The sequence below is a fragment of the Cygnus atratus genome, chromosome 2 (genome assembly GCF_013377495.2).
Source record: "Cygnus atratus isolate AKBS03 ecotype Queensland, Australia chromosome 2, CAtr_DNAZoo_HiC_assembly, whole genome shotgun sequence".
NCBI lineage: Eukaryota > Metazoa > Chordata > Aves > Anseriformes > Anatidae > Cygnus > Cygnus atratus.
This window is the reverse complement of record NC_066363.1, coordinates 9282085-9307648: the sequence shown is the minus strand read 5'-3', so window position 1 is coordinate 9307648 and position 25564 is coordinate 9282085. Positions and strand designations below refer to the sequence as shown.

Below are 25564 nucleotides of genomic sequence, written 5' to 3'. Positions count from 1 at the left end.
AAGGCTGTTCTCCCTAAACCGTTGATAATAAATTATTAGTGAAAGATCAGAGTCTAATCCATTCTCCCAGCAAGCATATGTGCACCATACCTGGAAACCATCAAGGCTACTATCAAAAGGGCAATCTGTTACTTCATAAAAAAGAAAGCAGCTTAAAATCTGGTAGCTGAGCCTACTGCCAACTGAAATTACAGCGAACTTTTACAGCAAGGTAGTTTCATGATCTCTTGACCTTACAGCTACACCTGTGCTAGCAGATTAAATGTCAGAAATGTTCACCAGCACTGTGGCCAAGCAGTGCCATTCCATCCACGTCCATGGTCCTCCAGTTTCCAGAAGGTGGCTGTGTGCACGTTACCTTGTGATAATGGTTCCTGGACTGTGTGAGCTCCAGAACTACACCTGGGAATTTCTGGGGAAAGTGCTAACTGGCCCAGGGCAAAATCACACCGGGGATAGCTGTAGCAATTTACTTGTGTAGACAATCAAGTCTTAGTGCCCAGGAATGTTTCCTGGCACTGCTGAACGTGCTAATATAGACATAGCCTCTGGTGCCACATGCTTTGAATAAATAATTATGTAAGCAAGTGTAAGATATTTGTTTATATGGTGTTCCCTGATGACAAAAAAAAATCAGCTATGCTCTTGGAGAGATGCTCGTCTTGTTTGAAATTGAATAATAGCAATAAGTTTTAAAGTTCAGGTTGGAGTTTGAAGTTCTCTGTTCTTTTCAGAACTGTACCTAGCTTTATGTGGAATGTAACACAAACGCTGTACTTGCAAAGAAAAATCAGCCTTTGACTTAGAAATCACTGTTTTGCGTAATCTTCCTTCCTCTGCAGTATGCACGCCGGTGGGACTTTCGCGGATGTTTACAGTAATGGGTCAGTTGCTGGTGAAGCCAACAGTAAGTGTTACACAAATCTGTCCTTGTGTGCCATCTGTTAGATGGTACAGTGGCATTAAAGTGTTTTCTTATAGAACAGTTGTACTTCTACACAATTCTCTTTTGTTCATCTGATTTTGTATAGTCAATATTTATATACTTGTTTTCAATTTTGTCTTATAGCACAAAAGCCTGCTTTTTTCAATTTTTTAATAGTGTAGACTTTCTCTGGCTTACCAGGCTGTACAGCCACTATTAGAGTTAATATTAGTTGCCCGTATTGCCTACTTTGTTTTGCAAATGCCTGAAAGGTGTGGTTTTTGCTCCGAGTTTAGGAGTTAAGGGTATAAGACCAAACTAAGGCTGGATGGCAAGAAAAGTACCTAGGGGTGTACTTAAATTAGTGAAATTGGCTTTGCCTGCAGGTAGTTGGCACCTGTAAGAACCTTTTAAGCATAGATAATATATTGTAATTGTGCTGAATGTGTGAGGGAATGGAAAGTTTGTACAGTATGCAAATCCCCCAGTGACCTTGGTGTCATATTTCCTAGTTTGTATTTACTAAAATTCGGGTGTGTTTAGATCTTGCATTCCTTGTCATTAGTCAAGTCAATCCCAAAAATACAAAGAAAATATGTACCAGTCTTTTGCTATTTATAAGCTTTAAATTCAAATTGCCTGACAGTAAGGTAGGTAGGCTTCATGTATTTTGCTTTTAACTTCCACTAGCAACTTTTTTTTTTGCTTGAAATATTGGCATATGAGTTTTTTTAATTTACTCTTTCAAAGTCTGCAATTAGTTTTGTTTAAATTAAATTGAATGTGAAGATCAACAGGTTACTTATCTTCTCCCTGCCACAATATAAAATGACCTGAACATAGGTTAGATGTACTGTCGCTCCCCTGTTCCCCAAATAGCTTCTTTAGGCTGAGATTGAATATAAGAGTTTTAACCTGAAATAAGAACTTAACAGAAAGTTTGGTTGCAGCGAAGAAACAGAACTGTAACATAATGGAATAATCTCCTATGGCATTTTTTTTGTATCAACATTATGAAATTGCAGAATATATATTTAAATATAAAGGTTATTCGAACAAAACAAACCCATGTAGATCAAAAAGGTAAGCGACTTTCTGTTGATGCTTAGGTCGTTTTTCTGTTTCCAAATACAGATCCTTGAAGACTTAGATGAACAGATGTATATCATCACTTTAGAGGAAGAAGCAATTCAGAGGAAGCTCAATGGTACGCTTGTTCAAATACAATAGTTACAGTACAGTAAATATAAATTCTGCTTCAAATACAGTATTTCGAGTAGTGATGTGTATTGACCTTAATGTTATAAATATAATGTCATATAAATATTCTCTCGGAACAGCAGAGTTCAAGGTTTTCATATGTAACAATCATTACAAGCTTACATTTGGTTGCTTACTGTGTACAAGATTGACCTGTGTGCACTTTGTTTTTAACATGTTCATCAGTTCTAATGCTGAGAATATTCTGAGACTGAGAATCCAAACTGAGTAGTTGACCAAACCCACCACCCTCACTGTAAAATAGTTCGGTTTGCTAAATGTTGACGGTATTCTAGCCTTGCCTGAAAAGCAGTGAACGTACTCTATTAGGAAGAGGCTCAATGTCCTGAATGATGAATTTTGTATATTTGGAGGACTTTTTCTGATTCAATGATGGTATAATGACTTGTTAGCTTAAATTTTAAGTATCAGAGCGGTTCTTTATATTCTAGGAGCTACAGGGTAAATTTAATTGTTGTGCCTCCATTAATGAATAATTACAATGAACGTATTATGTAAGTGTTTTAGGCTTTTTGTACTTAGCATTACAATTCAGCGGTTCTTTACAAGGTGTTCTTCTTTTGAAGTATTTTAAAAGCAGTATTAAGCTTTAGTTTCTAAGATAAAGAATATTGCAGCATAGAAGATGCCAGTTGTGGAAAACATGTAAATTCTCTCTCTTCAAATCTAGAAATCCTGTTGTACAAATTGTCTTCTAAAGTGCTGTTAACTGCATGGGTAAATCATTTATCTACAATTTATACTATTTCTTCTGGTTGGTAAAACAAAGATTATTCATGTCACGACTTCCATCCATTGTTATCTTCTCTGGAATGCGTATGACTTATTTTAGCCTTAATTTTCTTTGTTTCCTGCCTTCCTCTTTTCAGTCATATCTCAGTCTTTCTTCTTTCACTTCTCAATAAGTCTCTGGTAAAAATTGGTCAGAGAAAGTATCTTTCATAACAGGAGATCGTGGTCTTTGCTCCAGCATTTAAACTTGGTGGTGGAGTAGTGGCTTCTATGCTAAAATCAGGCATGGTTCCCAGTTTAAAAGCAATGCTCACCTTTGCTATTTTGGAAGCTCTAGGTTTTTTCATACTGACATGCGTGTGTGTATATATATGTATGTATATGCATATACACATACAAATATGCAAAAAGGTGTGTGGAGTGAACACCTTTGAAGCTGTGATGGGGTAATTATAATTGTTTTATGTGTTTGATGTTAGCTAGCAACTGTAAAGTATTTGTTACTGAATATTTTCTGTTGTCATGGTGATGGTGCTTATGTATGAGGAAAAGCGATACAGAAAATGGACAAATAGCTATTCAAGTGTCTATTGGGCGTAGTGCAAAGTGGTTTCTGCTGGTCAGGTGGAGAATGTAGTTTAGATGATTGTCTATTGTTTTTCTATGTAGGTGTCTATGTTGCAGTTTAATAATATCACTTGTGAGATGGACCTAGTAGAAGTCTATTCATTGGATCTGGATTTAGGACGTGTAGTTAAGGCAGTCACCTGCATCAGCTGAAAGACTGGATTCTTTTTCAGTGGATTGTTAAGAATTTAACATAAGCAGAACTGCAACCTAGCCAAATTCCATAGAGCTCACCATCCCTCTCTTGAGAGGTGAAAGATGTGGGGCTTCCCTCTTCTTGGAAGAGGGAACTGAGTTCTTCTGTTTCACGTGCTGAGGGAATGACATCGGCACTGCTATCTGACGGGCTGCTCAAAACCCTCTGGTTTGGTATACAGAGAAAATTAATAGACTTCAATCAGATTTTTATCTGCTTTTTAGCTTAACTTGGAAATAGCATGTAGGTGGAAGGGAATGTTGTATGCACAAGAAGATATTCTGCAAGATTTTTGTGAGTAATTATTTACGTAATTTTAAGTATGGTTCTCATTTATGTGGCAAGACTGGAGAGCTTCATCCTCTCTGCCAGAAATCAGGACATACAAATTATACCAGAAAAATAAATACCATTTTTGCCAGAACTATGAAGACTCAAGCTTATCCTGTTTACTGATTCTTTCTTTAAATGTGTACAAATACAAATATGTGCTAACTACATTAATTAATGTAGTGCTGTGATGTTAGGCGGAATAATTTGATGTTTAACTTACTTACACATTTGTGTGTTATGGTGCTATATCAGATACGATGTTAGGCTACAGACTTCCTATGCCATGGCTGCTGCAACTTTCCTGCAGTAGTCAGTGGAAATATATGTGCTTAAGTAAGCCTGCTGGACAACTTAGCAGTGATGTGTTTTAAAATATATACTCCATTTATACGCATAACCAAAGAGTTTGTATTTTATTAGAACTAATGAGGACCAGATCACAACCTTAGGCAATGCTTGGTGATAATCAGTGCTGATTATTTCTCAGTGGATTAACTGCTATCACGCTCCTAACATTGCTGTGGCCAGTCCCAGTTGATGTTGCCTCAGACAGTGCCTGGACAGAGCAAGGTATTGCCATGAATCGCTGTCCCTGCTGAATTGGCTGGGGAAAACCTCTGCTTTTGGAGGAGGGAAAGAGTTTAGCTGTGTGAGCTGTGCCCTTTATTAGTACAGATGTAACTACTGTGGCTGTGGTGCAGTTGATAGAATTTTCTTTAAACCTCCTCATATTTCAACCTAACTCTAACTGGGAAACTTCATGTTTTCTTTGTGGAAACTAAATTTTCTTCCTTCTCAGATGTTTCTAGTATATAAGTGAAAATTGGAGGAGGAGGGAGGGGGAAGTTTGATCATGTTATCTACCATAGTATTTTTATCTGTTGAAGAGATACTGGGCTTCTGGAAAATGTTTGTTTCCAGTATATTATATTTCAGTACCCACAGCACTCCTACAGTCAAAGAATAAAGCTGGGACTTTTTTATATTAAAAGAAAAAAGTTGCCTTCAGCTATTAGTTTTCCTGAATCCAAAGAGACGGGTGGGGTAGGATCAAAAATACTTACTTGATCAAAGTTATTGGCTCTGAAGGTATCCTTACCTATGTAAGAAAGATGAAAGGTGTTGTTTTTATTGCACGCTAGTAACAGTGTAATTTTGAACTAATTGGTGTTGAACTGCCAATCACCTAGGGGGAATGCAAATAGATACTCTTACAATTTCCTTTGAGGTACTGAAATCTTATGTCGGGGCTGGAAGAAAAACAGAATAATACCGTTAAATTGACCTTAAATGAGCTGCTTTGTGGCTTTCTCGGAGAATCCCTTCTAACTTTTCATTGCTAGTCCAAACAAGTCTCGTCTACCAATTTGATTTATTGGCTAGACAGCGCTGACATTGAACTTTGTGCATGTTTGAAATAAAGCTAATGGTATAGAGCTTTTAAGAATTTAGCTGCATCCTTTTCAAATACTCTTTTGACTGATCTGAAACTTTGCTTTCCCCTCTCATAAAATATTCTTTTGTATAGCAACCTGTTTGCTACTAATTTTAAGGAGGAACCACAACAGCACTTAGATATGATTCAGAACGTGTACGGAAGTGTCTCTTTAGGCATCTAATGTGATTTCATTGACTCTGCTGGAAAGACTCCCATGGATATCAATCTTGAGCTCTGAATTCTTATATCCAAGGGGAAAAAAACGCATATATCTTGAATGAAGTTTTTCCCCAGAGACCCCTAAATCAATTATGGAGAAGAAAACGTCAGATGTTAACTTAAGTTTTCTTATTTTAACTGCTTCCATTAAAATTCTTGAGACTGTTTCCACTGAACTCTATAAACTGTCCTTTTTATTCACTTCATAGTAATTAGTCATTCCATAAAATAGCTGTTATAGGCTTTTTGTGGAAGGAATGCATCAGCTTATTTTTATAATGATAAAGAGACTTGTTTAAAAACAAAACTTTGTTCTAAAAAAATACACATTTTGATTACTCATTTAAAATACATTGAGAAATTGACAATCACTGCAGGTACTCCAGTTTAAGTGAATTTGTAGATCTTTCTGGTTAATTCTGGGATTTGAGATGTTTATATATTTGAAGCCACTGTAAATATTACTGCATATGTTTTATGTCACTGATATGAAAGATAAGTGCAGGCATAACACAGAGGAAACTTATTATATGCAAAAATGTGTGTGAAAGAAGCATGCAATTAAATCCACCCCCCCAGTTTTTTTGAAAGATGTGTATGCCTGGTTGAAAATTTGACTGCATTGAAAAATAATATACTCTGAAATAGAGAGTAAAAGTTTCCAAAAAAAATTCCAAGAGACGTATTTGTTTACCTTGGTTTTCATGTAGGACTTCACTCTGTTGGATGCTGCAAGAATATATGTGGGGGCTGGATGGGATGAGCAATTTACCTTGTTATCTTGTACTGAGATTGCTAAGTGGATCAACAGACAACAGAAAATAAGGAAATAATGAGACTGGACCATAAAGTAGTGTTAGCGTGCCAGCAGCCTAAGTGCTATTTAGTTTTTGTAGGCAAATGATCAAGATATGAGATAAAAGCCTGGACAAGACTATTAGTCTCATAGAAATTTATTAGTGTTTAAAAAAAAAAGTCTGCAACATTGTTATTATGGGTTAGCCTGCAATCAAAGGCGAGGCCAAGGGTAGGGAATGGCCAACAAGCAGCAGGGTGTCAGTGTAAATCAAGAAGGAAGATAACTTAATAACTTTGGGGTTATTAAGACCTTGAACTGCCACAGTGTTTTGGCAGAATGAGATTGGTCTGGAATAGGCAGGAAATATATGAGCACTCTACTTACTATCAGGTGAGACTATTGAGAAATTAAAGGCATGTGAATGAGAGAAAGATGAGTAGAGGGTGTTTCGGATTTAGCCCAGGGAGTGTATTTCCAGGGTGTGATTGCAGAGAGAAAAAGCTGAAGTAGAAATGACGAGAGCTGAAAGAGCAGATCTCTCGTCAGCATTTCTATGTTGTATTGTTGCTGGAATGCTGAGCAGTGTTTGAAGAGGAACTGGAGTAAAGGAGAGAAACCAAAGTGTGCCTGTGCTGGAAAGGTTGGCTGGTTGAAAGAAACTTGGAGGTTGAAGAGAAGAGGATGCAGAGGGAAATGGGCTGGGCTCCTTAGTCGTGGTGGAGGGAGAGGAGGAAGAGTTGATGAGCAACTTCTCTGCCTTGCTTGTTTTCTGCCTAGAACTAATATTACAGCTGCCAATTTTCAGCTGGCATGGAAGAGAGAGTTTGAGGAGTTATCATGTAAACTAAAAGAGTCAAAGAATTCACAGGAACAGGCTGCCCAGGAAGGTTGTGGAGTCTCCTTCTCTGGAGGTATTCAAGGCCCATCTGGACGCCTACCTGGGCAACCTGTTCTAGGGAACCTACTTTGGCAGGGGTGTTGGACCCAATGATCTCTGGAGGTCCCTTCCAACCCCTATGATTCTGTGATTCTGTAATGTGGTCTCGTGGGTGGTTGTGAGGAGGATCCAGCTGTGGTTGTCAGAGGGAGCTCTGCAGCACAGAGAGGCTGACTGAAGCTGGCAAACTGGCTGGTGGCTAAATGAAGGTAAGAGCAGAAGGTACTGCAACGAGCAGGTTAGCAGCACGGAAACAGAGCAGGCTGAGTATAGAAGACTGAGGAAAGGGAAAAAGAGGGACACACTTGAAACTGGAGGTCCAGTCACCAGCTTACTTAGTTTGGAGGAAAAGGTACATTCTCTCATTAAGGTGCTAAATAATAATGCCCTTGAAGGGCATCCAGAGATTCTTTGCTTCTTGATATGAGTCATATGGAGACAAAAGGATGACACATTCAAGCCATTCAGTGTCAGGCTGCCACACCATAACCGGTTTTTGAAGAAGAGTTTGAAAAATCTCAGAAAAACAAAAACAAAAAAAACCCTGCACTTTAAAGCCATAAATGTTAATGTGTTGTGTCCTAAACATGGATTTTCACAGTATGTCTTCCAGCACTGTAGTTAGTCCCATCCAAAACAAAATTTCTTGTGTTTTAAAAGGTACATCTTCCACAGTTGAATACCAGACAGTAGAGTTGGAACAAGAGCTTGAAAAAGTGAAAAGCAAGAAAACAAATCTAGGTAATATATTTTTTTTCATACTGTTTCATGCGGATTGCAATTTAATAAATGACCTTAAGATACTATATTCAGTTTTTAACAGTTGCTTGATTCATCCCAATTGTTTCTAACCAAACATGTACATTCTCAGACCTTTCAAACTATTATAGTTTCTACAAGTGCATCATATGGAATCATTGCCCCTCACCTAACAAACATACTTTAAATAGGGAGTTGGATTTAAATCTTACTTTTAACATAATTTTTGAGAAGTTGTGACACTTCTTGGCATGGAGATCAGTAGCACAGTCTTTTTATGTCATGCTGTATTTATGATTATTTGGGATAGTCTAAGACATTACTTTTCTGTCTCTTTGGTTTTGAATTATTTCTCATAAAGTCAAATTGTTGAACAGGAAAATTCTTGGCACTTTTTATGTCTTTTTGTGACACTTCTCATAATGGCAGCTACTCAACAGGAATCTCCCTACTTATTCAAAGGCTTGGAGTATTTTGCATTTGTTAGTGTATTATGTGCAAAAGTGAAGATGGTAGTAAGAAGTTGCTGGGTTATCTTTTTAGACACTCTAGTGATGTCCAATATGTTAGTCTTGTCTGTCTTCATTTATGTCACAAGAAGTAAATGCTTAAATATTTGAAATTCCTCTTTTTTTCCCTTTAGGTTATATTAATATATATATAAACAAATTCTATTCTGTCTTTTATATTGCAATATTCATTGGATAATTATGGTGGATTATGGTGAAACATGCCTTTAAATAAGAAAAACTTTCTTCTGTATGTCCCCCCATTCTTTCTCTATAGAGGCTTTTTTTTTTTTGAATGCTTTGTACAGCTCCTCAGAATAGATATTTTTATGAACTGGTTGGTGTTGATCCACAATAATATTGCTTTGTTATCTACAGTTTATAATGAGTTTATGGGTATGTAAATAATTGTTACTTGTTTTACTCTAAACTTGATCTATGGTATTGTATTTCTGTTCTGAACAGAACGGCGGAAAAAAGCTTCTGCCTGGGAAAGAAATTTAGTTTATCCAGCTGTTATGATATTGCTGCTGATTGAGACGGTAAGAATTTTTGCCTTTTTTTTTTTTTAAAGAAAGCAGTATGGGGAATTCTTCAGTCGTTTGGGGGTGTACTTTTAAAATTTTTGAGTGATGTCTTTAAGCAATAAACTCAATACTCCCTTGATCATTTTAGTAGAACTTACTTAACATTACGAAGTCAGGTAATGCTATGTACTTCTATTGTTCAAATGTGGAATACTTTTAAATAATGAGACTATTTCTCGTTCTTTACAGTCCATCTCAGTCCTGTTAGTTGCTTTCAACATTCTTTACCTGTTGGTTGATGAGACTGCAATGCCAAAAGGATCAGGGGTAAAGTAAACTTCTCTTACATAATTTTTATAATGCTAGTAATGCTTTGGAGCCCTTAGAGAAGTTCAAGTTAGAACTTGACTTTTGTTTCTCTTTCAGTCCTGCATAAGCATTTATTACGTCTCGTTGTAATGACTTCTTAATAAAATCAGCCCAGAATCTTTACAGTAATTCAGTCAAGTAAATAACTAATCTGGAGTTTTGCATTGTGCGTGTTTTACTTTTAACACTATTTAGCGATATTCAATTTAAGAAAATAAATGTATTAAAAAGCAATATGAAAAACCTTTTTTTGTGTTCCTCTTTCAAAACGCGAACATTTTCTTCCTTTATGATAAAGCATAGCAAACTTTAAGAAAGTAAAGAACAGCACATTGAGTAATAGTGTCTTTAATCACAAGGGAATTTTTATTAATTTGGTAATGCTTTTACCTGACTATAGCTCTGTATGAGCTTGTGTAGCTGTAAAAGCTGATTAGTGGTGATGACCACTCTGTGGCATTGCAAATAGCTAGTCTTCTGAGATCTCTTATTTTAGTTTCCAAAGCGAAGGAATATGTATAAAATGCGTATTTTAACTTCTGCCTTAGTACATTTCACTCAAGTTTGGAAGCAAGCTGATAAAATGGGAAGAGATATTATAAGCTACAAGTCTTACATCAGGATGATCCTTAAATAATTAAGTAAAAGCTTTATTTCATCTAGGAAGTCTTTTTGGTACTTGTAAAGGTTAACTTTATGCTTGTTGCATGAACCTTATTAGATTATGCAAAATATTTTTCTCCTTCTAGGGTCCTGGAATAGGAAATGCATCCCTATCCACATTTGGTTTTGTGGGAGCAGCACTTGAAATCATTTTGATTTTGTATCCTTTCTTCAAAAATTGTCTGTTAACAGGTATTCTGTCTAGTTTTGTGGGACACTGGTAATTTACTAAGACACTTGCTTGGAAAGAAGAGAGAGGTCTGTCCTTCTCAAGCACTCGAAGTGTTTTTTCATTTTGTTTATTTCTCCCCCCTCTGGTTCTTAAGACTTTGAGACTGCTGAGAACTTGAGTGAAGCATGCATTCTTTGGAGGTTGCTTTTTCCTTGATTCTCACAGCTATCTTATGGTGTCCTCTGTCGTCGGCTTCTACAGCCTTCGTTTTTTTGAAAATTTCACTCCCAGGAAGGATGACACAACTATGACAAAGGTAAGGTGAAGTCTGGTGGTGATGGCCCCCTCCTCTCTCTTGCCACCCAAGACAACCTGACTCTTTCAGTAATTGCCCTGAATGGCTCATTTGCAGTGATCAGTATTTGTTTGTAAGCTGCGTAAACACAAACTGGAAGATTTTCAAAATGCTGAATGAGTGGGAAAAAGGATGTGCTCTGTTTAGTTTGGATGGCATCCATTCACTTGTAAAAAGCTGGGAATAGCAGAGCTTGTTAACTAGCTATAGAAAAGCTAGTGAAAGAACTTTTTTCAAAGGAAACGTATTGCTAATGAGTAACTTTGATTGTGCTAACTGTACTTCAGGGAGCTTGTTTGAAATCTGAAGAACTTGGTTGCTAGATGTAATACAGACAAAGTAATTCAAATTTGAATAATTAAACTAAGACTGAGGAGGTCTATTCAGCAACATTTTGTAGTTTGAGGCTAATTTTACTTTTTACAATTTAGCATTGGCTTCAGAATAACCTAATGCTAAGGAACGTGCTTAGTTTTTTGGAAAAATATTCCCACAGCTGACAAGGGGAGGTGATCAGTAACCAAGGAACGGATGTTGAATTTAATTATTTATTCAATGTTTCACTTGAAGAAATAGAAAAAAAAAGTATTTTTTTAACCATATATTATTGGAAGTGAGAAAGTAGGTAAACACATAGAATGGGTATAGTAGATTAGGGAGTTGAAATGTTATTAATGCCTTGTATAGTTTGTTTACAGTACACCAGGAGTAGCGTACTATTAATAAATATTGAATGAATAAATATCTATGTACTTTTAAGAAGTTTTATTTTTTCTTTTGAATTCTGATAGAATTAGAGCTGAAGAAAGTGATCCCTTGTGAGAGAAAGAAGTTTCAATTACTCTTTACTCTAGTTTTTGTGAAGCCTTTATAATATCTAACAGCTGAGATTTTTTTCATGCTATTTAAAGTAGTCAACAGGCATTCAGTTGAAAGGAAGCTCTTTGTTGTAATTTTTTTAATAATGCTAATCCTAAGCAGTTGCATACAAAGCTTAAGCTGATGTATCAGTCATCTATTCTAAGCTCATGGAATAGCTGTTTTATAAAAAGTTTGCAGGAATTAAATAAACAGTTGATGCTTTGCAACATGCTAATTTTGAATTATTTTGAATCCAGCCATACTTAATACTTTGATTAAAAGTAAGCGATTACATATTTGATTTTTTAAACTCTTGGATGATCTTCAGTTGTGTAAAACCATATGGAGAAGTGTGACAGAAGTAAGCAAGACTAACAGTATGTTATTGTGAAATACCTAAGGTTTATTTTGAGCAATGATACTTTAAGGATTTTTTTCTTGATCTTGACCGGTTTTTCTTTTTTTAACAATTCCATTTGTAATATAAACACCGTTTCTCATTTCAAACAGATAATTGGAAACTGTGTCTCTATCTTGGTGCTGAGCTCTGCTTTGCCAGTGATGTCAAGAACACTGGGTAAGTGAATTGTACAGCATAATATAGAATATCATAATAAAGGACACTTAATAATTGAGTTTTTTAAAAAGGAACAACCTGTAGCTGTAGCTTATTGTCACCTGTGTTTGTGGCCATACACATGGGCTGTGTATGAAACTGCAGAACATACATTTTTTAAAAAAAAAAACATGTTTTCTAGCAAACTGTTTTTTAAAAAGGCAGGTCAGATTTTAAACTTGAAAGAGGAGATTGTGAGATGAATAGATAGAGAGACTGTGCGTTTAGGGCAGTATAAAATACTTTCATGTTCACTGTCAAATTGCAGTTAGGTTTTACGGAAAAAAAATACATTTTAGCTATAAAACTTGACATAAGTGGAAATGCGTGTTTTTTTTAAACAGTGACTTCTTAATGACTTTTGTCAAGAAAGTAGCCTGGTTTTCACTTTGATTTTCTGTAAGTTCTGCTCCCATCCTGTGTTCCTTCAGTCTTCAAATAGAAAAAGTAGGAATCCAACGTAGTAGAATCGAAATAATTCTGATTTTGTTAAGAACTGGCAGTAGCACTTGAAGTAAAAAACTATTTTAGCCAGTTAGAAAGACACGACGTTTTGTATCTTGACAAAATTGTTTAATTGGTTAATATTCAACTTGAATTCTTGAAGTTAGACTGAAAGGGTATTACTAAGTACATAAATGTACATATTTAAGGTAGTGCAAGATACTTGCAGCTAATGTGAATTTAATTAGCAAAATTAAAAAAAAAAATTAACAAAAAGCTTTACCTCAGGCTGTGTGTCATAAGTAGAAGTTTAGGAGTTCAAGCTTAGGCTCACTGACTACTAATGTATACCCAACAGTTTTGTAGTTGATTCTTTTCAACCAGAGTGCTGTCAAATTGAGAGTAGCTAGTATTTTCCAGTAAGCCATGTTGTATGTTTTTGTGTTGTGTATCTCCAGATGACTCTTATTTACTAAATCATTTTTATAACAAAAAAAAACTTGACGTGATTAACAAGTGAATGACTGTAATGTAATATATTTTGGAAAGCTGAATCCTAAAACACATGTTCTAGAGCTCACATTTTAAAAATCTGTAGCAAAACGTCTTAAGAATGCAGTTTTAGAATATAGCCAATTTAAGATCTTAATAAAACAGTGCTAGCATTGAACAAGATACTATATCAAAAACTTAGTGTCTTAAAATAGAATTATAACATTAATGCAGTAAGATAGTGGACAAATACTGATCATTTGTTTAAAAAAAATCATTGTTAATGGTCTGTGAGATTAACAGTTGATAATAAATGGTTTCAGTGGAAGAACGTATACATGCTGGGTGCATTGTTGTCTCATAGGAAACAGATTAATGGTAAAACTTGCTTTAAAAAAAAAAAGCCAACAAATGAAATTCCTGGATAGTTTGCCATAGAGATAAATAAAAGAAGAAAAAAGATGGAACAATTAACACACAGCTAACAAATGCACAGACACAGCTGTCCAAACAGGATTAATAGAGTGTATTAGAGTACAGTGAGTCATGTGGTGCTTTGCAGAAATATCAACATGTGTTGCTCTACATGCTACTGCCCTGTGGGACTGAATAGATGAAAAGAAAGAAATATGTTAAGCAGACTCATAGTCTTTTCACATCATTAAAAAAGCAAGTTTCTAGGCTATGGAGAAAAGGCTAGAGTTTATCATTATAGGAAAAGTAAAATAGCAGAAGTTATCTAGTACAAGTACTGACCTTTTTCAAGCTTTAAAGATGTAAAAAAAATTCTGGTATTTCTATGTTATATAGCACTGTCGTGTAGGTGGTGGATGTCTGTAATCTTTCACTCTTTTAGAACTCCAGGATAAGTTCACTCATTTTATCCAGAACTCTTCAGCCTTTTGGTAGTCCCGCTTGAAACTTATTTCCTACCAGCACCATGTTGCTAAACACTAGGAAACAAATTGGGAACAGGGCGCTTAATAGCCAGAAACATAGAAGCAAGGAACTGGAAACAGAATTGAGTTTTCTGATATATAAAAGTTTTCCTGGAATTCTTCTCTTATCATGGTTGAATACAAAGTGATATGAAACTCATTTGTAACAACAGGTCAAAAATATAGTATTTCTTTTTTTTTTTTTAACTTGAACAGTTCTTTTTTTTTAACCTGATTTTTTTTAAACCTAAGCAATTCTGTAGTGTATTGTTTGGTAAATTATGATGAACGTTCTTGGACATGTGTCCACTAGAGACGTAGTTTTCTGTTCTGAGTTTTCCATATTGCAGTCTTGGGAACTGTTTTCTCTACGGGCTGTGTAGATTCTTATTCTGTAGGAAAGTCACAAAAGTTTAACCCTTTTCTCTCACAAATGTACAAAAAGGTACTGTCAGATTTTTTTTCTGATGAGCACTGACCTTTTTTTATAGGAGGAAAATGAATGTAACTTATGTCACAGAAGTGTCAGGCTTAATTTTTGTTTATCCTTGCAACTCCTGCAACATTGCTAGCTATTCTTCCAAACCCCTTTGTGTCAAGGGGTATTTTCTCTTTTGCAAATAGACTTATTATGCAGTGCTCTACCTGTTTTGTTTCTTTCCCTTTAAAGATCCAAAGCCTGTACATTCAAACTTGATGTTCTCAGTTTTCCTGTAGCTCTGCAGCCTGAGTAAAAGGCTGTTTCTTTGAAAATGTTCTTAAGGACATTGTTTTGCTTCAAGTGTGAAAGCAACTCATGTTTATTATTTTTTCATCTGTTTACCTCTTATTCAGTCAGCCAGTTTCTTCTTGTGCTAAGACCTTCTGTGCTTTTTTGGAATTTTTACCTGCCTGATTAACTTTAGTCTTATTTTGCTTTATCCTTTTAAACATCTTCTCATTTTCTTCATGGTGGCATGTTTTTCTTTAGATACCATATTTGATTCCCATATACATTTGTATGTATGATATTTTTTAATGAGTGATGCTGAGTACAAGAAGCATGTACATCTTTAACATTGTGATGGTTGGCTGAGGAGTGTTGAGGACTGAGCCAGGATCATGGTACAATTAGATTCGTAAGTGCCAGGTTTACCTTTGAAAAGAAGATAGCTGACCTTTAATTCTGTCTCTTCACTTATTATCACTGGTGATAGTTTTCAAAAAAAACCCTTTACAGTAAGATGATAGAAAATTTGCTTCCAGCAACTTGAGAGCCAGGAGTAGTTTCTCACTGCACAGTTTCCTGCTGCCGTGAATGTGAAGAATCACCAATTCTAGACAACTGATGTTTGGGTATCATCTCAATATTCTGTCTTTTAGTCAATGCAGTCTTTGATGTAGACCTGGCAAAGGAACAACCTGTGGCTCTTCTGCCTTCTGGGATGTACCCTATAGCTTATAGACACTTACACATTAATGACACATTTTGCTCACTTAGCTTTAGTGATTGACTAGCCTTTGATCAGCACAAAGCCCGAGTGTCATTGTTTAGAGGTCCACTGTGAAGACCACCTGTCAGCACTATCTTTCAGCCAAACTCTTTTCCTTCTGTGCAAATACTCTGTGGCTGTAGAGGTGGATAGCTCTAGGAGAAAAACTGCCCTTGGAAAGAGGTCTTTACAATTCCGTTTCAAAAACAGTGGTCCTGAAAAACATACAAAGGCTTACTGTTAGATGTTAAGGATCTCATGGAAATCCATTTAACTACCTGTATTGTTTAATAAGAAGGCCTACAACGTGCATTAGCGTTATCTGGAATAGATACAGATTTCAGAGAAAACGAAATTTCAATCAGGTTTTATACTATGTCGATTTTCCTAGTTATACTTATTGAAATAATAAAGGCAGAATTCTTACCCAGAGTCAAAAGTTACTTTAACGTACCACTATTCAAGTATTTTAGTAGGAAACCCAAGAAACATTTTGAAAAGCGTTTTCCGGTTTTATAGTAGTCAGTAAGTGGGCAAATGACTTTGATAGCATTTTCTTGTGTATTTAACCATGTGTCTTACCATATGTTGTCTTAAAGAATTTTGTGTAATGTATGTAAAAAGAATATGTAAAAAGTAATAGAGTGAAACTCGTGTGTTTCTTCTATAAATGTAACCAACATTTTAATCCAAATCTCAAATTCAATTTTAACAGGAATTACTCGATTTGATCTGCTTGGAGACTTTGGAAGGTTTAACTGGCTGGGAAACTTCTATATTGTACTATCTTACAACTTGCTCTTTGCTATCATGACAACGTTATGTCTGGTCAGAAAGTTCACTTCTGCTGTGCGAGAAGAGCTCCTGAAGGCAATAGGTAATTGTAGCACTGACAACTTAGTTTGTGCTTGAACTTTTCCTTTCTCCAGCATTGATACCTTGTTGTGCTACTGTTAAAGTTCTTATAACCCACAGAAAACTTTTTTTGTGTGCAAGCAAGTTTTTGTAAATTAAGGTGTGAAAGAATTGTTATTTCCGTGTGTTATTTCTGAAGAGTTGAGAGCTAGGTATAATGATCTTAATGATGTGTACATGTATTTATTGATGTGCAATTAGATTTTTTTTCCATTTTGTGAGAGTATAAAAATTCATTGGTACTCTGAGCATGCAAACGAAGCCTGAATATGTATCAAAGTGTGAGTGGTGGTTGTCAGTGACCTCTTTAGGGGAACTTAGCATTTGTTGGCAGTTGAAAGATAGCAGTAACAGGTTTTTAATCTTTTTTTCCTTTGTTTTTTTATACTGATTGAGACATCTAAGCCTTAAATTCTTCTTGTGTGTATTACAATGGGCTGTTTTCATAGTCTACATTCCAAAAAGGTTGCATATGTTTTCTTGTTTGTTTGTTTAAAGGAAATTATTAGTTCCCTAACAATAGTTTAGTGGAAATCTCAGCTGCTTTCTTGCAACGTTTTAAAGTGCTACGTGTTCAGAAAATTCTTGTAGAGAATGTATGAAATTTTTAATAACTGGTTGAGTAAAACCTATAGCTGATCTAATCAGAATTTTGATCGAGTGGTGCATTCATGTTTAAGAATTTGCAAGTATGGTAGTACGAAAAAAGCTTAAAACATATCTGATACGAAGAGGTTGTTACTACATCTCTACTAATGACGATGAAGCTCCTACCTTTTGTACAATAGAACAGTATTTGCTTAAGTCGAAAGGACCAACAGTGAAACTTTGGTGTTTGTTTATAACCGCAGGTTCAGTTTGTAGTGTTGAAAATGTACACATGTTAGTTTTCACTGATTACTGCTTTCCAGCGTTGTGAACTTGGTAAACAAAATCCGAGCGCTTCCTAGAGTGCGCCTCCTGGAGTGCGGCTCTGCTGGTGGCAATAAGTTAAATTCAGAGCTACTAAATAGTGCAATACAATGAGGAGACTCTAGGGCTGATAGAGTCCGTTCTGTCATTTGTGATGTTGAGTTCTCAAGCTCGGAGGGAACAGATTAGTAGGCTGGGGTGTGTAAATCTGTCCATTGATTTTTGTGCTAAAAATAATTTCATAGAAGCTCTGTAGTTGATCGAGATTGATATGTAATGTGGGTTGATGTATTTATCATTATTCCCCAGCATTTAGTTAAGGTCATGTTATGAGAAAAGGCCTCAATTCGTTTCTTGATTTATCCCTGTCAAGTGACTTTTATTATCTTTAATAAAATTTCATAATGTTTTTGTGTAATTGTTTTAGCCGTAAAGGGATTACTCCATATAATGTAATGGCTGTTGCAGAGCTCCAGCGTTAGTTAGCGTGGGCTTATAGCAACAGGTCAGGTGAAACTTCAAAGTTTGTCCTAAAGCAAATGATGTAAAGGACTTACCTTGCTAATTCATGACATCTCATTAAACTTGTATTGTTTATTATACTTATTATGTAATTTATTTATTATATATTTATTATATAAATTGAAAGCATGTTAACAATACTAGTTTGCATCTGTCTTTCTGAATAGCTGTATGCATGAAACATGGAAGAATCTTAGTTTTTCCTTATTGTGTAATGTTTTGCAGGATTAGATAAGCTTCATCTGTCAAACAATCCAAGAGACTCTGAGACAAAGCCGTCTGCAAATGGGCATCAGAAAACACTGTGATTAACAATCACCTGCAATCAACAGAGCTGAAAACATCAACCTCATGGCATTCCTGTCATCTCATCGGCGTTTTTTTATATTGATTTTATTTGTTGATGATCTGGGTCCAGCGTTGTCTCATTTTTTTGATGCTGGTGTGCCTCTGTGGAAGTTAGCGGTATCAGACTCTTCTCTTTCCAGTTAACTTTTGGTCTGCTTGTTTATTTCCCAGTAAGTTAATGCAGGAGGTGCCTTGAAGACTGGAAGCTGAAGAGAATAATGCATTCCTTTTTGTTGACGGTCTCGTATCTTTAGATGCAAACCTGCTACCATTTGAATGCACAGTACCTCCTGTGTAATGCAGACACAGCTACGAAGAATAAGTTTGGGACTTGGTTTAAAAAAAAACACAACAACACTTGAAGCCCAATAGGACCCTTACTGGAAATGTAAGCTACCTGGAACATGTATCCTCAGCAGTAGATAATCAGTTCCACTAAGAATGTGTTAAAAACGAAAGTAACTGGTAGAGACCACAGTTCCTTTCGTGCTGGAGTCGGTAGGCAGTTCATAGTCTAATATCATGAAGCTTTCTTGGAAGGCCAGCGTTTTCAGTTTCTGTTCTTCGCTATAAAAGCCAGGTTGCTTTACTGGTAGTCAGGCAATATCTTATCAAATAGAGTGAACCACAATATGAAGATTAACTTCAGTGTTAAATCTGAGTCTAGTATGCTTTGTAAAAAGCTGCGTAGACCCCTTGTCACAGCTCTTACAGTTCTGTAAGCTATTGTGCCGTGGAGGTCACTTACCCTACCAAGAACAGCCCTGTAAAATTCTATATGAACTACTGTGTATAAGCAGTACTTGTAATCAATGCAAGTAGCACAGGCCTAGGAGGCTGAGGTTGCAGGTTTTTTTTACAATGTTCTTTAATTTGAAGTAAATTATTTCTCTGAATTTATACTATAGTTACCCGGATTTCTGTTCAGTGGTAAAACACAGCATCTTTCACTAATCTGTTTTTTAATGTACACATGAACGTGTATATAGGCCTACAAGTGTAGATATAAATTAAATTCTAAGCTTATAGAGATGACGTAGGTGGCTTGGTAAGTAAAACTTGTGTGTTCAGTTTGGTAGTATGAATTTCCACGGTGTTACAATTTAACTGCTCAGAGGCCTTAAATTCAGAGTGGCATTGGCGGGTGGTAATGTCCTTTTTCTTAGCATCACTGCAGCCTTAGGAATCCTATAAGCAGTCTGTAATAAACACAAAAAAAGGCAAAAACAACACCCACCAACAAAAGTATTCAAAATCTGTTTGCGCTTTCGTCCTGCTCTGCCACAAGTAATCTTCAAACAGATTGGAATAAGGACAACTTCAGTGTGCGCCCCATATGTAGCGAGTCAGTTAATGTTCTTGGTTATTTCCAGTTTCTGTAAAACTGAAGTATGTCTGTCTGGACTTTGAGGTCTTACATGCGATCAGGCTGTGACAACTAACTCTCCAGTGTGGTTCCAATATGGGGTAAACCTTGTGTCGGAAACTTTTGGGCTGTTCTCCTGAGATGACTGCTCTGGGCTGTAGACCTTACTACTGTGTGTGTGTGAATGTGAGTTTTTTTTGTTTTGTTTATTTGTATTTGTTTTTCTCCAAGTGCTTCAAAAATCAAGCTCCAGTGCACATGAGGATTTCTCGGTTTTTTGCAGGCTGCCGTTTCTGACTTGAACTGGGGCATAATGTAAATACTGCTGTAGTAAATATGAGAGAGTTACTTTTTGTGTGATTAGTATGAATTCAAGGCTTATTAAACTGACTATTGATGTGTTGTACTGAGTCTTGGAAGACTTAAAGTAAAATTCGTTGATTTTTATGAAGATTTCCAAGCATTTTTTTTCTCTTTGACTTTAATGCTGACATTTTAGTGAGAAATCTTTACCTGCGTCAAAGTTCCCCAGCCAAGAACAGGGAGCTAGAATTAAAAGCTGTTTGAAAATGTGTTTACATTTAAAATATTGGGAGACTTTATTATTAGGGGTGTAATTCAGGTATTCTCTGAGCTTGTAGCCTTATATATTAACATTATAGTTGAAAATAACTTAAACGTACCCACTTTTCCATGCAAGTGATAGTATGACCAAAATTGTCCTAGCATCTTAATGGGGCCAGTGAATTGTGGAATATAAGGCTAGTTAGCTTTATTAGAATATTATTGTTATCATCACTTTAAGACAGTCATATAAATACTCTCTTTGAAGAAATTTAAGGAATAAATTCAGGGAGCGTGAACCAGTGTAGGTCTTGATCTTCACACTTTTCTTACTAGTTAGACTGACAGGGTGTTTTGGGGAGAGATCACTGACGTCAGCAGTCCAGGAATATAGAAAGAGATGAAATTATGAAGTGTGTGTGATTTCTGAAAGTGAGTTGGGCAGTTACCTAATGGAGCAGAGACAGTTCCTGCTGATAAGCATGCAAGTTTCAGGCAAAACTTTAAAACTCTTCCAAAATAAATGTGAAAGCCTTGTCTGCTCCCACCCATTCTGGATCGTGTAGTCGGAGATGTGTGGGTTAAGAGTATGTAAGTGAAGATTTTACACCAAAATATGGCGTATGGTTGAGATGCTGTGTGGTTTTACGTTGTGGGTAAGAAATTCAGAACTACCCTGTGTAATTACTGGCAGTGTTTTGTTTTAAAATCAACCGCATATATTGTGGCACTGTCCACATCTTGTGTTTGGCCTTGGAAATGACATGCTTATGCAAAACCTCTTACAGACACAATGCTACTTTTAGATGTACTAAGTGTAAGATACAGGTCACTGTATACTTTTCACAGAAGCATATGGTCACTTAAATACAAGCAACTGGTAATTCATTAATGGATAGTGACGATGCATTCCTAGTATTTTGACTCATGTAGAGTCAGGTGGTCTATACCTTCAAGGTATATACAGCTGATCTTAGTAACATTAACACCTGCCTCACTTCTTATGAGGCGAAAAGCACATAAATGCTTCCATCTTAACTAGATACCACACAGGAACAGAAAAATAGATGTAAACTAAGTGTTTTAGGTTAGCCTTTTCTTGGCTATATTCCGTGTTGGTAGCATAATATCGAGTGCAGTGGCAGAACTGTAATATTGGGTTTCTGAGTGTAAAGCACACCATCCATATGTAGTAACACCTTAGGCTAATAAATATCAGCACTGGTTACTGTACGAGTAGCAGTTTTTGCGTTCATATGAAGCTTTGTTTACTGTCCAGAACGTGATGTTTCTCTTTGGCCCTGCTCCTCCAGTATCTCTTACCCTGTTGGCTGTTTTACAGTGTCATAGAAATTAAAGGATTTGTCAAGCTGCTTTCCTTGTCTGGTTCCAAGTACCTCCTCGAGCACCATGTGGAGACCCCGCTCTGCACTGTAGCTGTGTCCGTGCTGGCAGGACCTCGTGCAGCCCTGTGCTTAATGGGATCAACACACACAAACGGGTGCTGCAGAGGGACGCTTTCCTCCTGTATGTGACCTGGCACAAGTGCCACCAGGATTGACAACTGCAAAGAGGGCTGCAGCCCTTGTCTGTCCTGCTGGTTCTCTCCTGCTCACCCGCTTGTCTCTGCAGCAGCTGAGGCTACTTCAGTTGCTCAGGGGCGCCTGCTGCTGTGTAAAGACAAGCTGACCCTGCTCGTAACAAAAATTACAATCTATATTAGATAAGAGTAAGATAAAAGCAAAGAGCAATTGGCTTCTTCGTCCACGTGACTTTCCATGAATTTTGTAAGAATGGTCTGGGTTATTTTTCCCTTCTTTCTTTTCTTCCTCTTCCAGAAGTGAGACGGGCTCAGGTAGGGTTCAGTAGCAGAGCCTTATGCTTTGCGGATTCCAGCAACGCATACCAACTGCAGGAGCATAGCTAAATCCTGTTGTTTTACATATGCTCAGATTTGTAAAATAACGATTCTTTATCTTGGTAAAGCCACTTAAGTAGGGACAGAACACTATGGCCAATTTAATAACCTCTTTAAGAAGAAATGAAGTCTTTATTTAATTTTAAAAAGTGTTGATATGAACTGTGAACCTTTAAATGCTTTAAGTAAGGAAATGACATTCTCTAGCCCTTAGAGTTAGTATTTTTGTTGCTTAGTGCTGACTTGAAACAACATTGTGTTAGCATTTAAAGGGTATCTAAGATGCAAATAGATGAACTTCTCACCAGTATCTTTCAGGACCTAATATTTTGAATACGGAATTTGCTGTTGGTAAACTAGCAAGCTGTTTTAGTTACATTAATAGCATTTGAACTTTACAAAAATTCTGCCTTTGAATCCATCCCATTCAGTGAGAGCAATCAAAGCCAGGAGCTGTCCCCCACCTGCTTTGACATGGATTCCAAAAACTCGTGCACAAGTGAAGACTGCAGATGCTGATAACCTCTACCACCTTCTCCTACCTTGCCCAGTGCCCTGACTTCAGACACAGCCTCCTAATGCTGTCCTAAGAAGCTGCGATGCTCCTTCTTTGCTCTAGGCATGAGGAGATCAGCCCATGGTTTGTCCCTCTGCCACGCAGTCATAGTCACTGAATTAGGTTACTTGTGATTACAGATTCTCGGTTTCTGGGTGATCACTGTGCACGTTCTTGAACTACAGCTCTTCGCTGTCAGCTCCATTTCATTGGGACCAAGCCATTACTTTCTGATTGTACTCCTTCTGTCCAGGCAGTTTGTTTGAATGGTTCCTTGCTGTCCCAAGAGTGCTGTGTGGTTCTGCAGGGAACAGCGTCTCCTCAGCTCATGTCGAAAGACAACCTCTTGCATGTTTCAGTGTAACGATTAAAGCTGGACAATATTGGTCAAAATCATTGGAAGGAGATCACATCTTGTGGGAAATTAACACTGGGTGTGAATTCCAGAATCCCCACTCTGCACAACAATTTTGGGAAGTTGGGTGGAGGAAATGGCATGGAGACATCTGTATCTCACCTATGCAGACAGTCTGCTTTCTCTTCCATCCTTTTTCTAGTTGGTCTTTAGATTTCTGCTTTAGTAAAAATAAATAAATAAAATATATATTTAAAATCTGTAAGTTGATGAAATTCAAGAGCTGTTGAAACTTTTTGCCAAATTTGGCCTTAATTGTTAATCATTAACATCTTGGCTTGCTTTCATTTTCCATGTTTTCAAGTCATTTGTAGTCTTATTCAGTGGCATTGATATTACTAATAGATACTCTTCTTGGTGTATAAAAAATGTGAAATAACAAAAAGAAAAGAATCTAAGCAGATCTGATCTTTAACAATATATACCAGCAGAAAATTAATATGGTAGGTTTTTTGAAATGTTTCACAACTGTAGCTTCTCAAACTCTTCTTGCAAAAAGAAATAAGCATTGTGTATCATTAGTATATGAAAATTGTCTAAATATGCTAGTATTTCACTGGCATTGAAAAGATTTCATAAATTCTTCTAAAAATCTGTTTTGTGATTCAGAGTGCAACACTATCCTTGACTTTATAGAATCTTGTGAATTTGTGAAGGAAGCTCCATGTTGGTAACAGAGAAGCTGAGGATGTTTGCTAGTTCTGTGTTAATTTCCATATTTTTCTAAGTATCTTTTTTGTTGTCATTTATTGCTCTTAGATTTTAATATATGTGACTTTAAATTTTTTAAGAAATGCAGAAGCTGACTCCAAACAGGCAAAGTTGGCAGTATTAGAAATATCCTGTAAATGTTGGTAATCCTGGCATATCTAAATCTAAGCCATTAAAAAGCTGTATTTGCATTAAGACCTCACATCGATGTTGAAATTAGGAAGTCCCAGTTCTTACAGGGTTCAGGTATCTGATTCTTCATTTGCACCTACACGAACACCTCAGGATACTGTGAAATGGCATCCAAATATTTCTCGTATATTTACCTCAAGTCTTTGCTCTTGCTTCCCTCCACCCGTCCCCGTTAACCAGGGTGTGTAGTGAAGGCCACTGGAAATGCAGTGATGAAACTCGTTTCATGAACAGCACCTTACTTTGCATGCCTCATACTCCGTGCCTGTGTGGACACCAGCTGTTGAAGAATCAGGGCACTTGTTTTGATTTTAACGTATTTCTTTTTCCACATGGTACATGCAGAGAAATTCTGTAATTTAGAAATGTTCTGTTGTGAAAAATTAGGATTTATTCACTCATTTGCACTTCATGTTTTCTGCCATTGAATTCCATTAAAACAATTCTGTCATCGCAGTGTGGGTGCTCTAAAAAATTACCAAGAGCTCATGTAAGGTCTGACTTTGAAGTGAGATGGAAATGCTTCAGGCACAGCACGCGTGTGTGCCTTTAGTGTGCAGTGCAGCTCGTGGTGTGCCGTGCTGCCTTGCTTTATGTATCGCAGACCATTCTGGTGGCAGCAGTCTCTAACTTCCATGTTTTGATCAAAGTCAAACCTTGTGTGGCACCAAGGTGAGACACTTCACGTGTTTTTCTGTACCTTTTGTATTTTGTGTGTATGAGCACGGTTCAGACCTTCTCCATGTAAAATGATCGTTCAGAAAAGCAGCTTGAAGGTGGCACCTGTGTGGTGAATAGATTGGATGTGTTTACGGAGAAAATTAACGGATGCATGACTTCTGTTTTCCCCTTAACTGTAAGCTTTCCCAGCCTGGGTCAAAACACTTAGTTTCACAAAACTGGTGTAACTGTCTCCTCCCTGGCTTTAGGTAACAAAACGAAGAAAAAAATTATTATTATTATTCTTTTAAGGTAGGCTTGTCCTGACTCCTATTGCTTTAAAACAAATGGGTAGAAAAATAAGATATGTTTGGGTCACGGATTTGAAACCTTAACGTGTATAAAACATACATGTACACAAAAAATGTGGATAGATTTCCCTTACTTTCTTGTGGGGTTGGAAACCAAACCCTGCGCTGCCTAAATTAAAAAATAGAAAAAACCAACAATAACAACAACAAAAAACATTCCTTACACAGAAAGGCTTGTCATCATCAAGTGTTGTTTCTAAAATCCCCACCGAGGAGACTGAGAACATCTCAGGGTGCTGCTGGCCACCTCGTCACGTTGTGTCACCTTCACGTGGCCGTAGGTGACAGGTACAGTTGTGGGCTAGTGCTCCTACTGGTGTTGGTACTGATGGCACTGTAACAATGACAACAGGTATTTTCCATCACGCACTTTTTTTTTTTTGAGTAGTGTTACTTTTTTTTTTTTTGTAAAATGAAATCTTAAAAAACCGATTACACAATCTTAACTGT

The 25564-nt window shown here is 36.7% G+C and overlaps 1 protein-coding gene across 2 annotated transcripts in view; it reads left to right on the top strand.

The window, feature by feature from the left end:
• LMBR1 (limb development membrane protein 1) overlaps positions 1-21663 on the top strand; it is a 69818-nt gene extending 48155 nt beyond the window's left edge. For both annotated transcript variants that reach the window (XM_050708980.1, XM_050708981.1), the window contains 10 exons: positions 843-907; positions 2060-2132; positions 8148-8228; positions 9221-9297; positions 9532-9609; positions 10401-10474; positions 10712-10802; positions 12213-12279; positions 16380-16541; positions 18239-21663. In XM_050708980.1, coding sequence (XP_050564937.1) covers positions 843-907; positions 2060-2132; positions 8148-8228; positions 9221-9297; positions 9532-9609; positions 10401-10474; positions 10712-10802; positions 12213-12279; positions 16380-16541; positions 18239-18321 — 851 coding nt within the window. In that variant the 3' untranslated portion in view covers positions 18322-21663. The remainder of the gene's footprint in view (positions 1-842; positions 908-2059; positions 2133-8147; positions 8229-9220; positions 9298-9531; positions 9610-10400; positions 10475-10711; positions 10803-12212; positions 12280-16379; positions 16542-18238) is intronic.
• The last annotated feature ends 3901 nt before the right edge of the window (positions 21664-25564 follow it).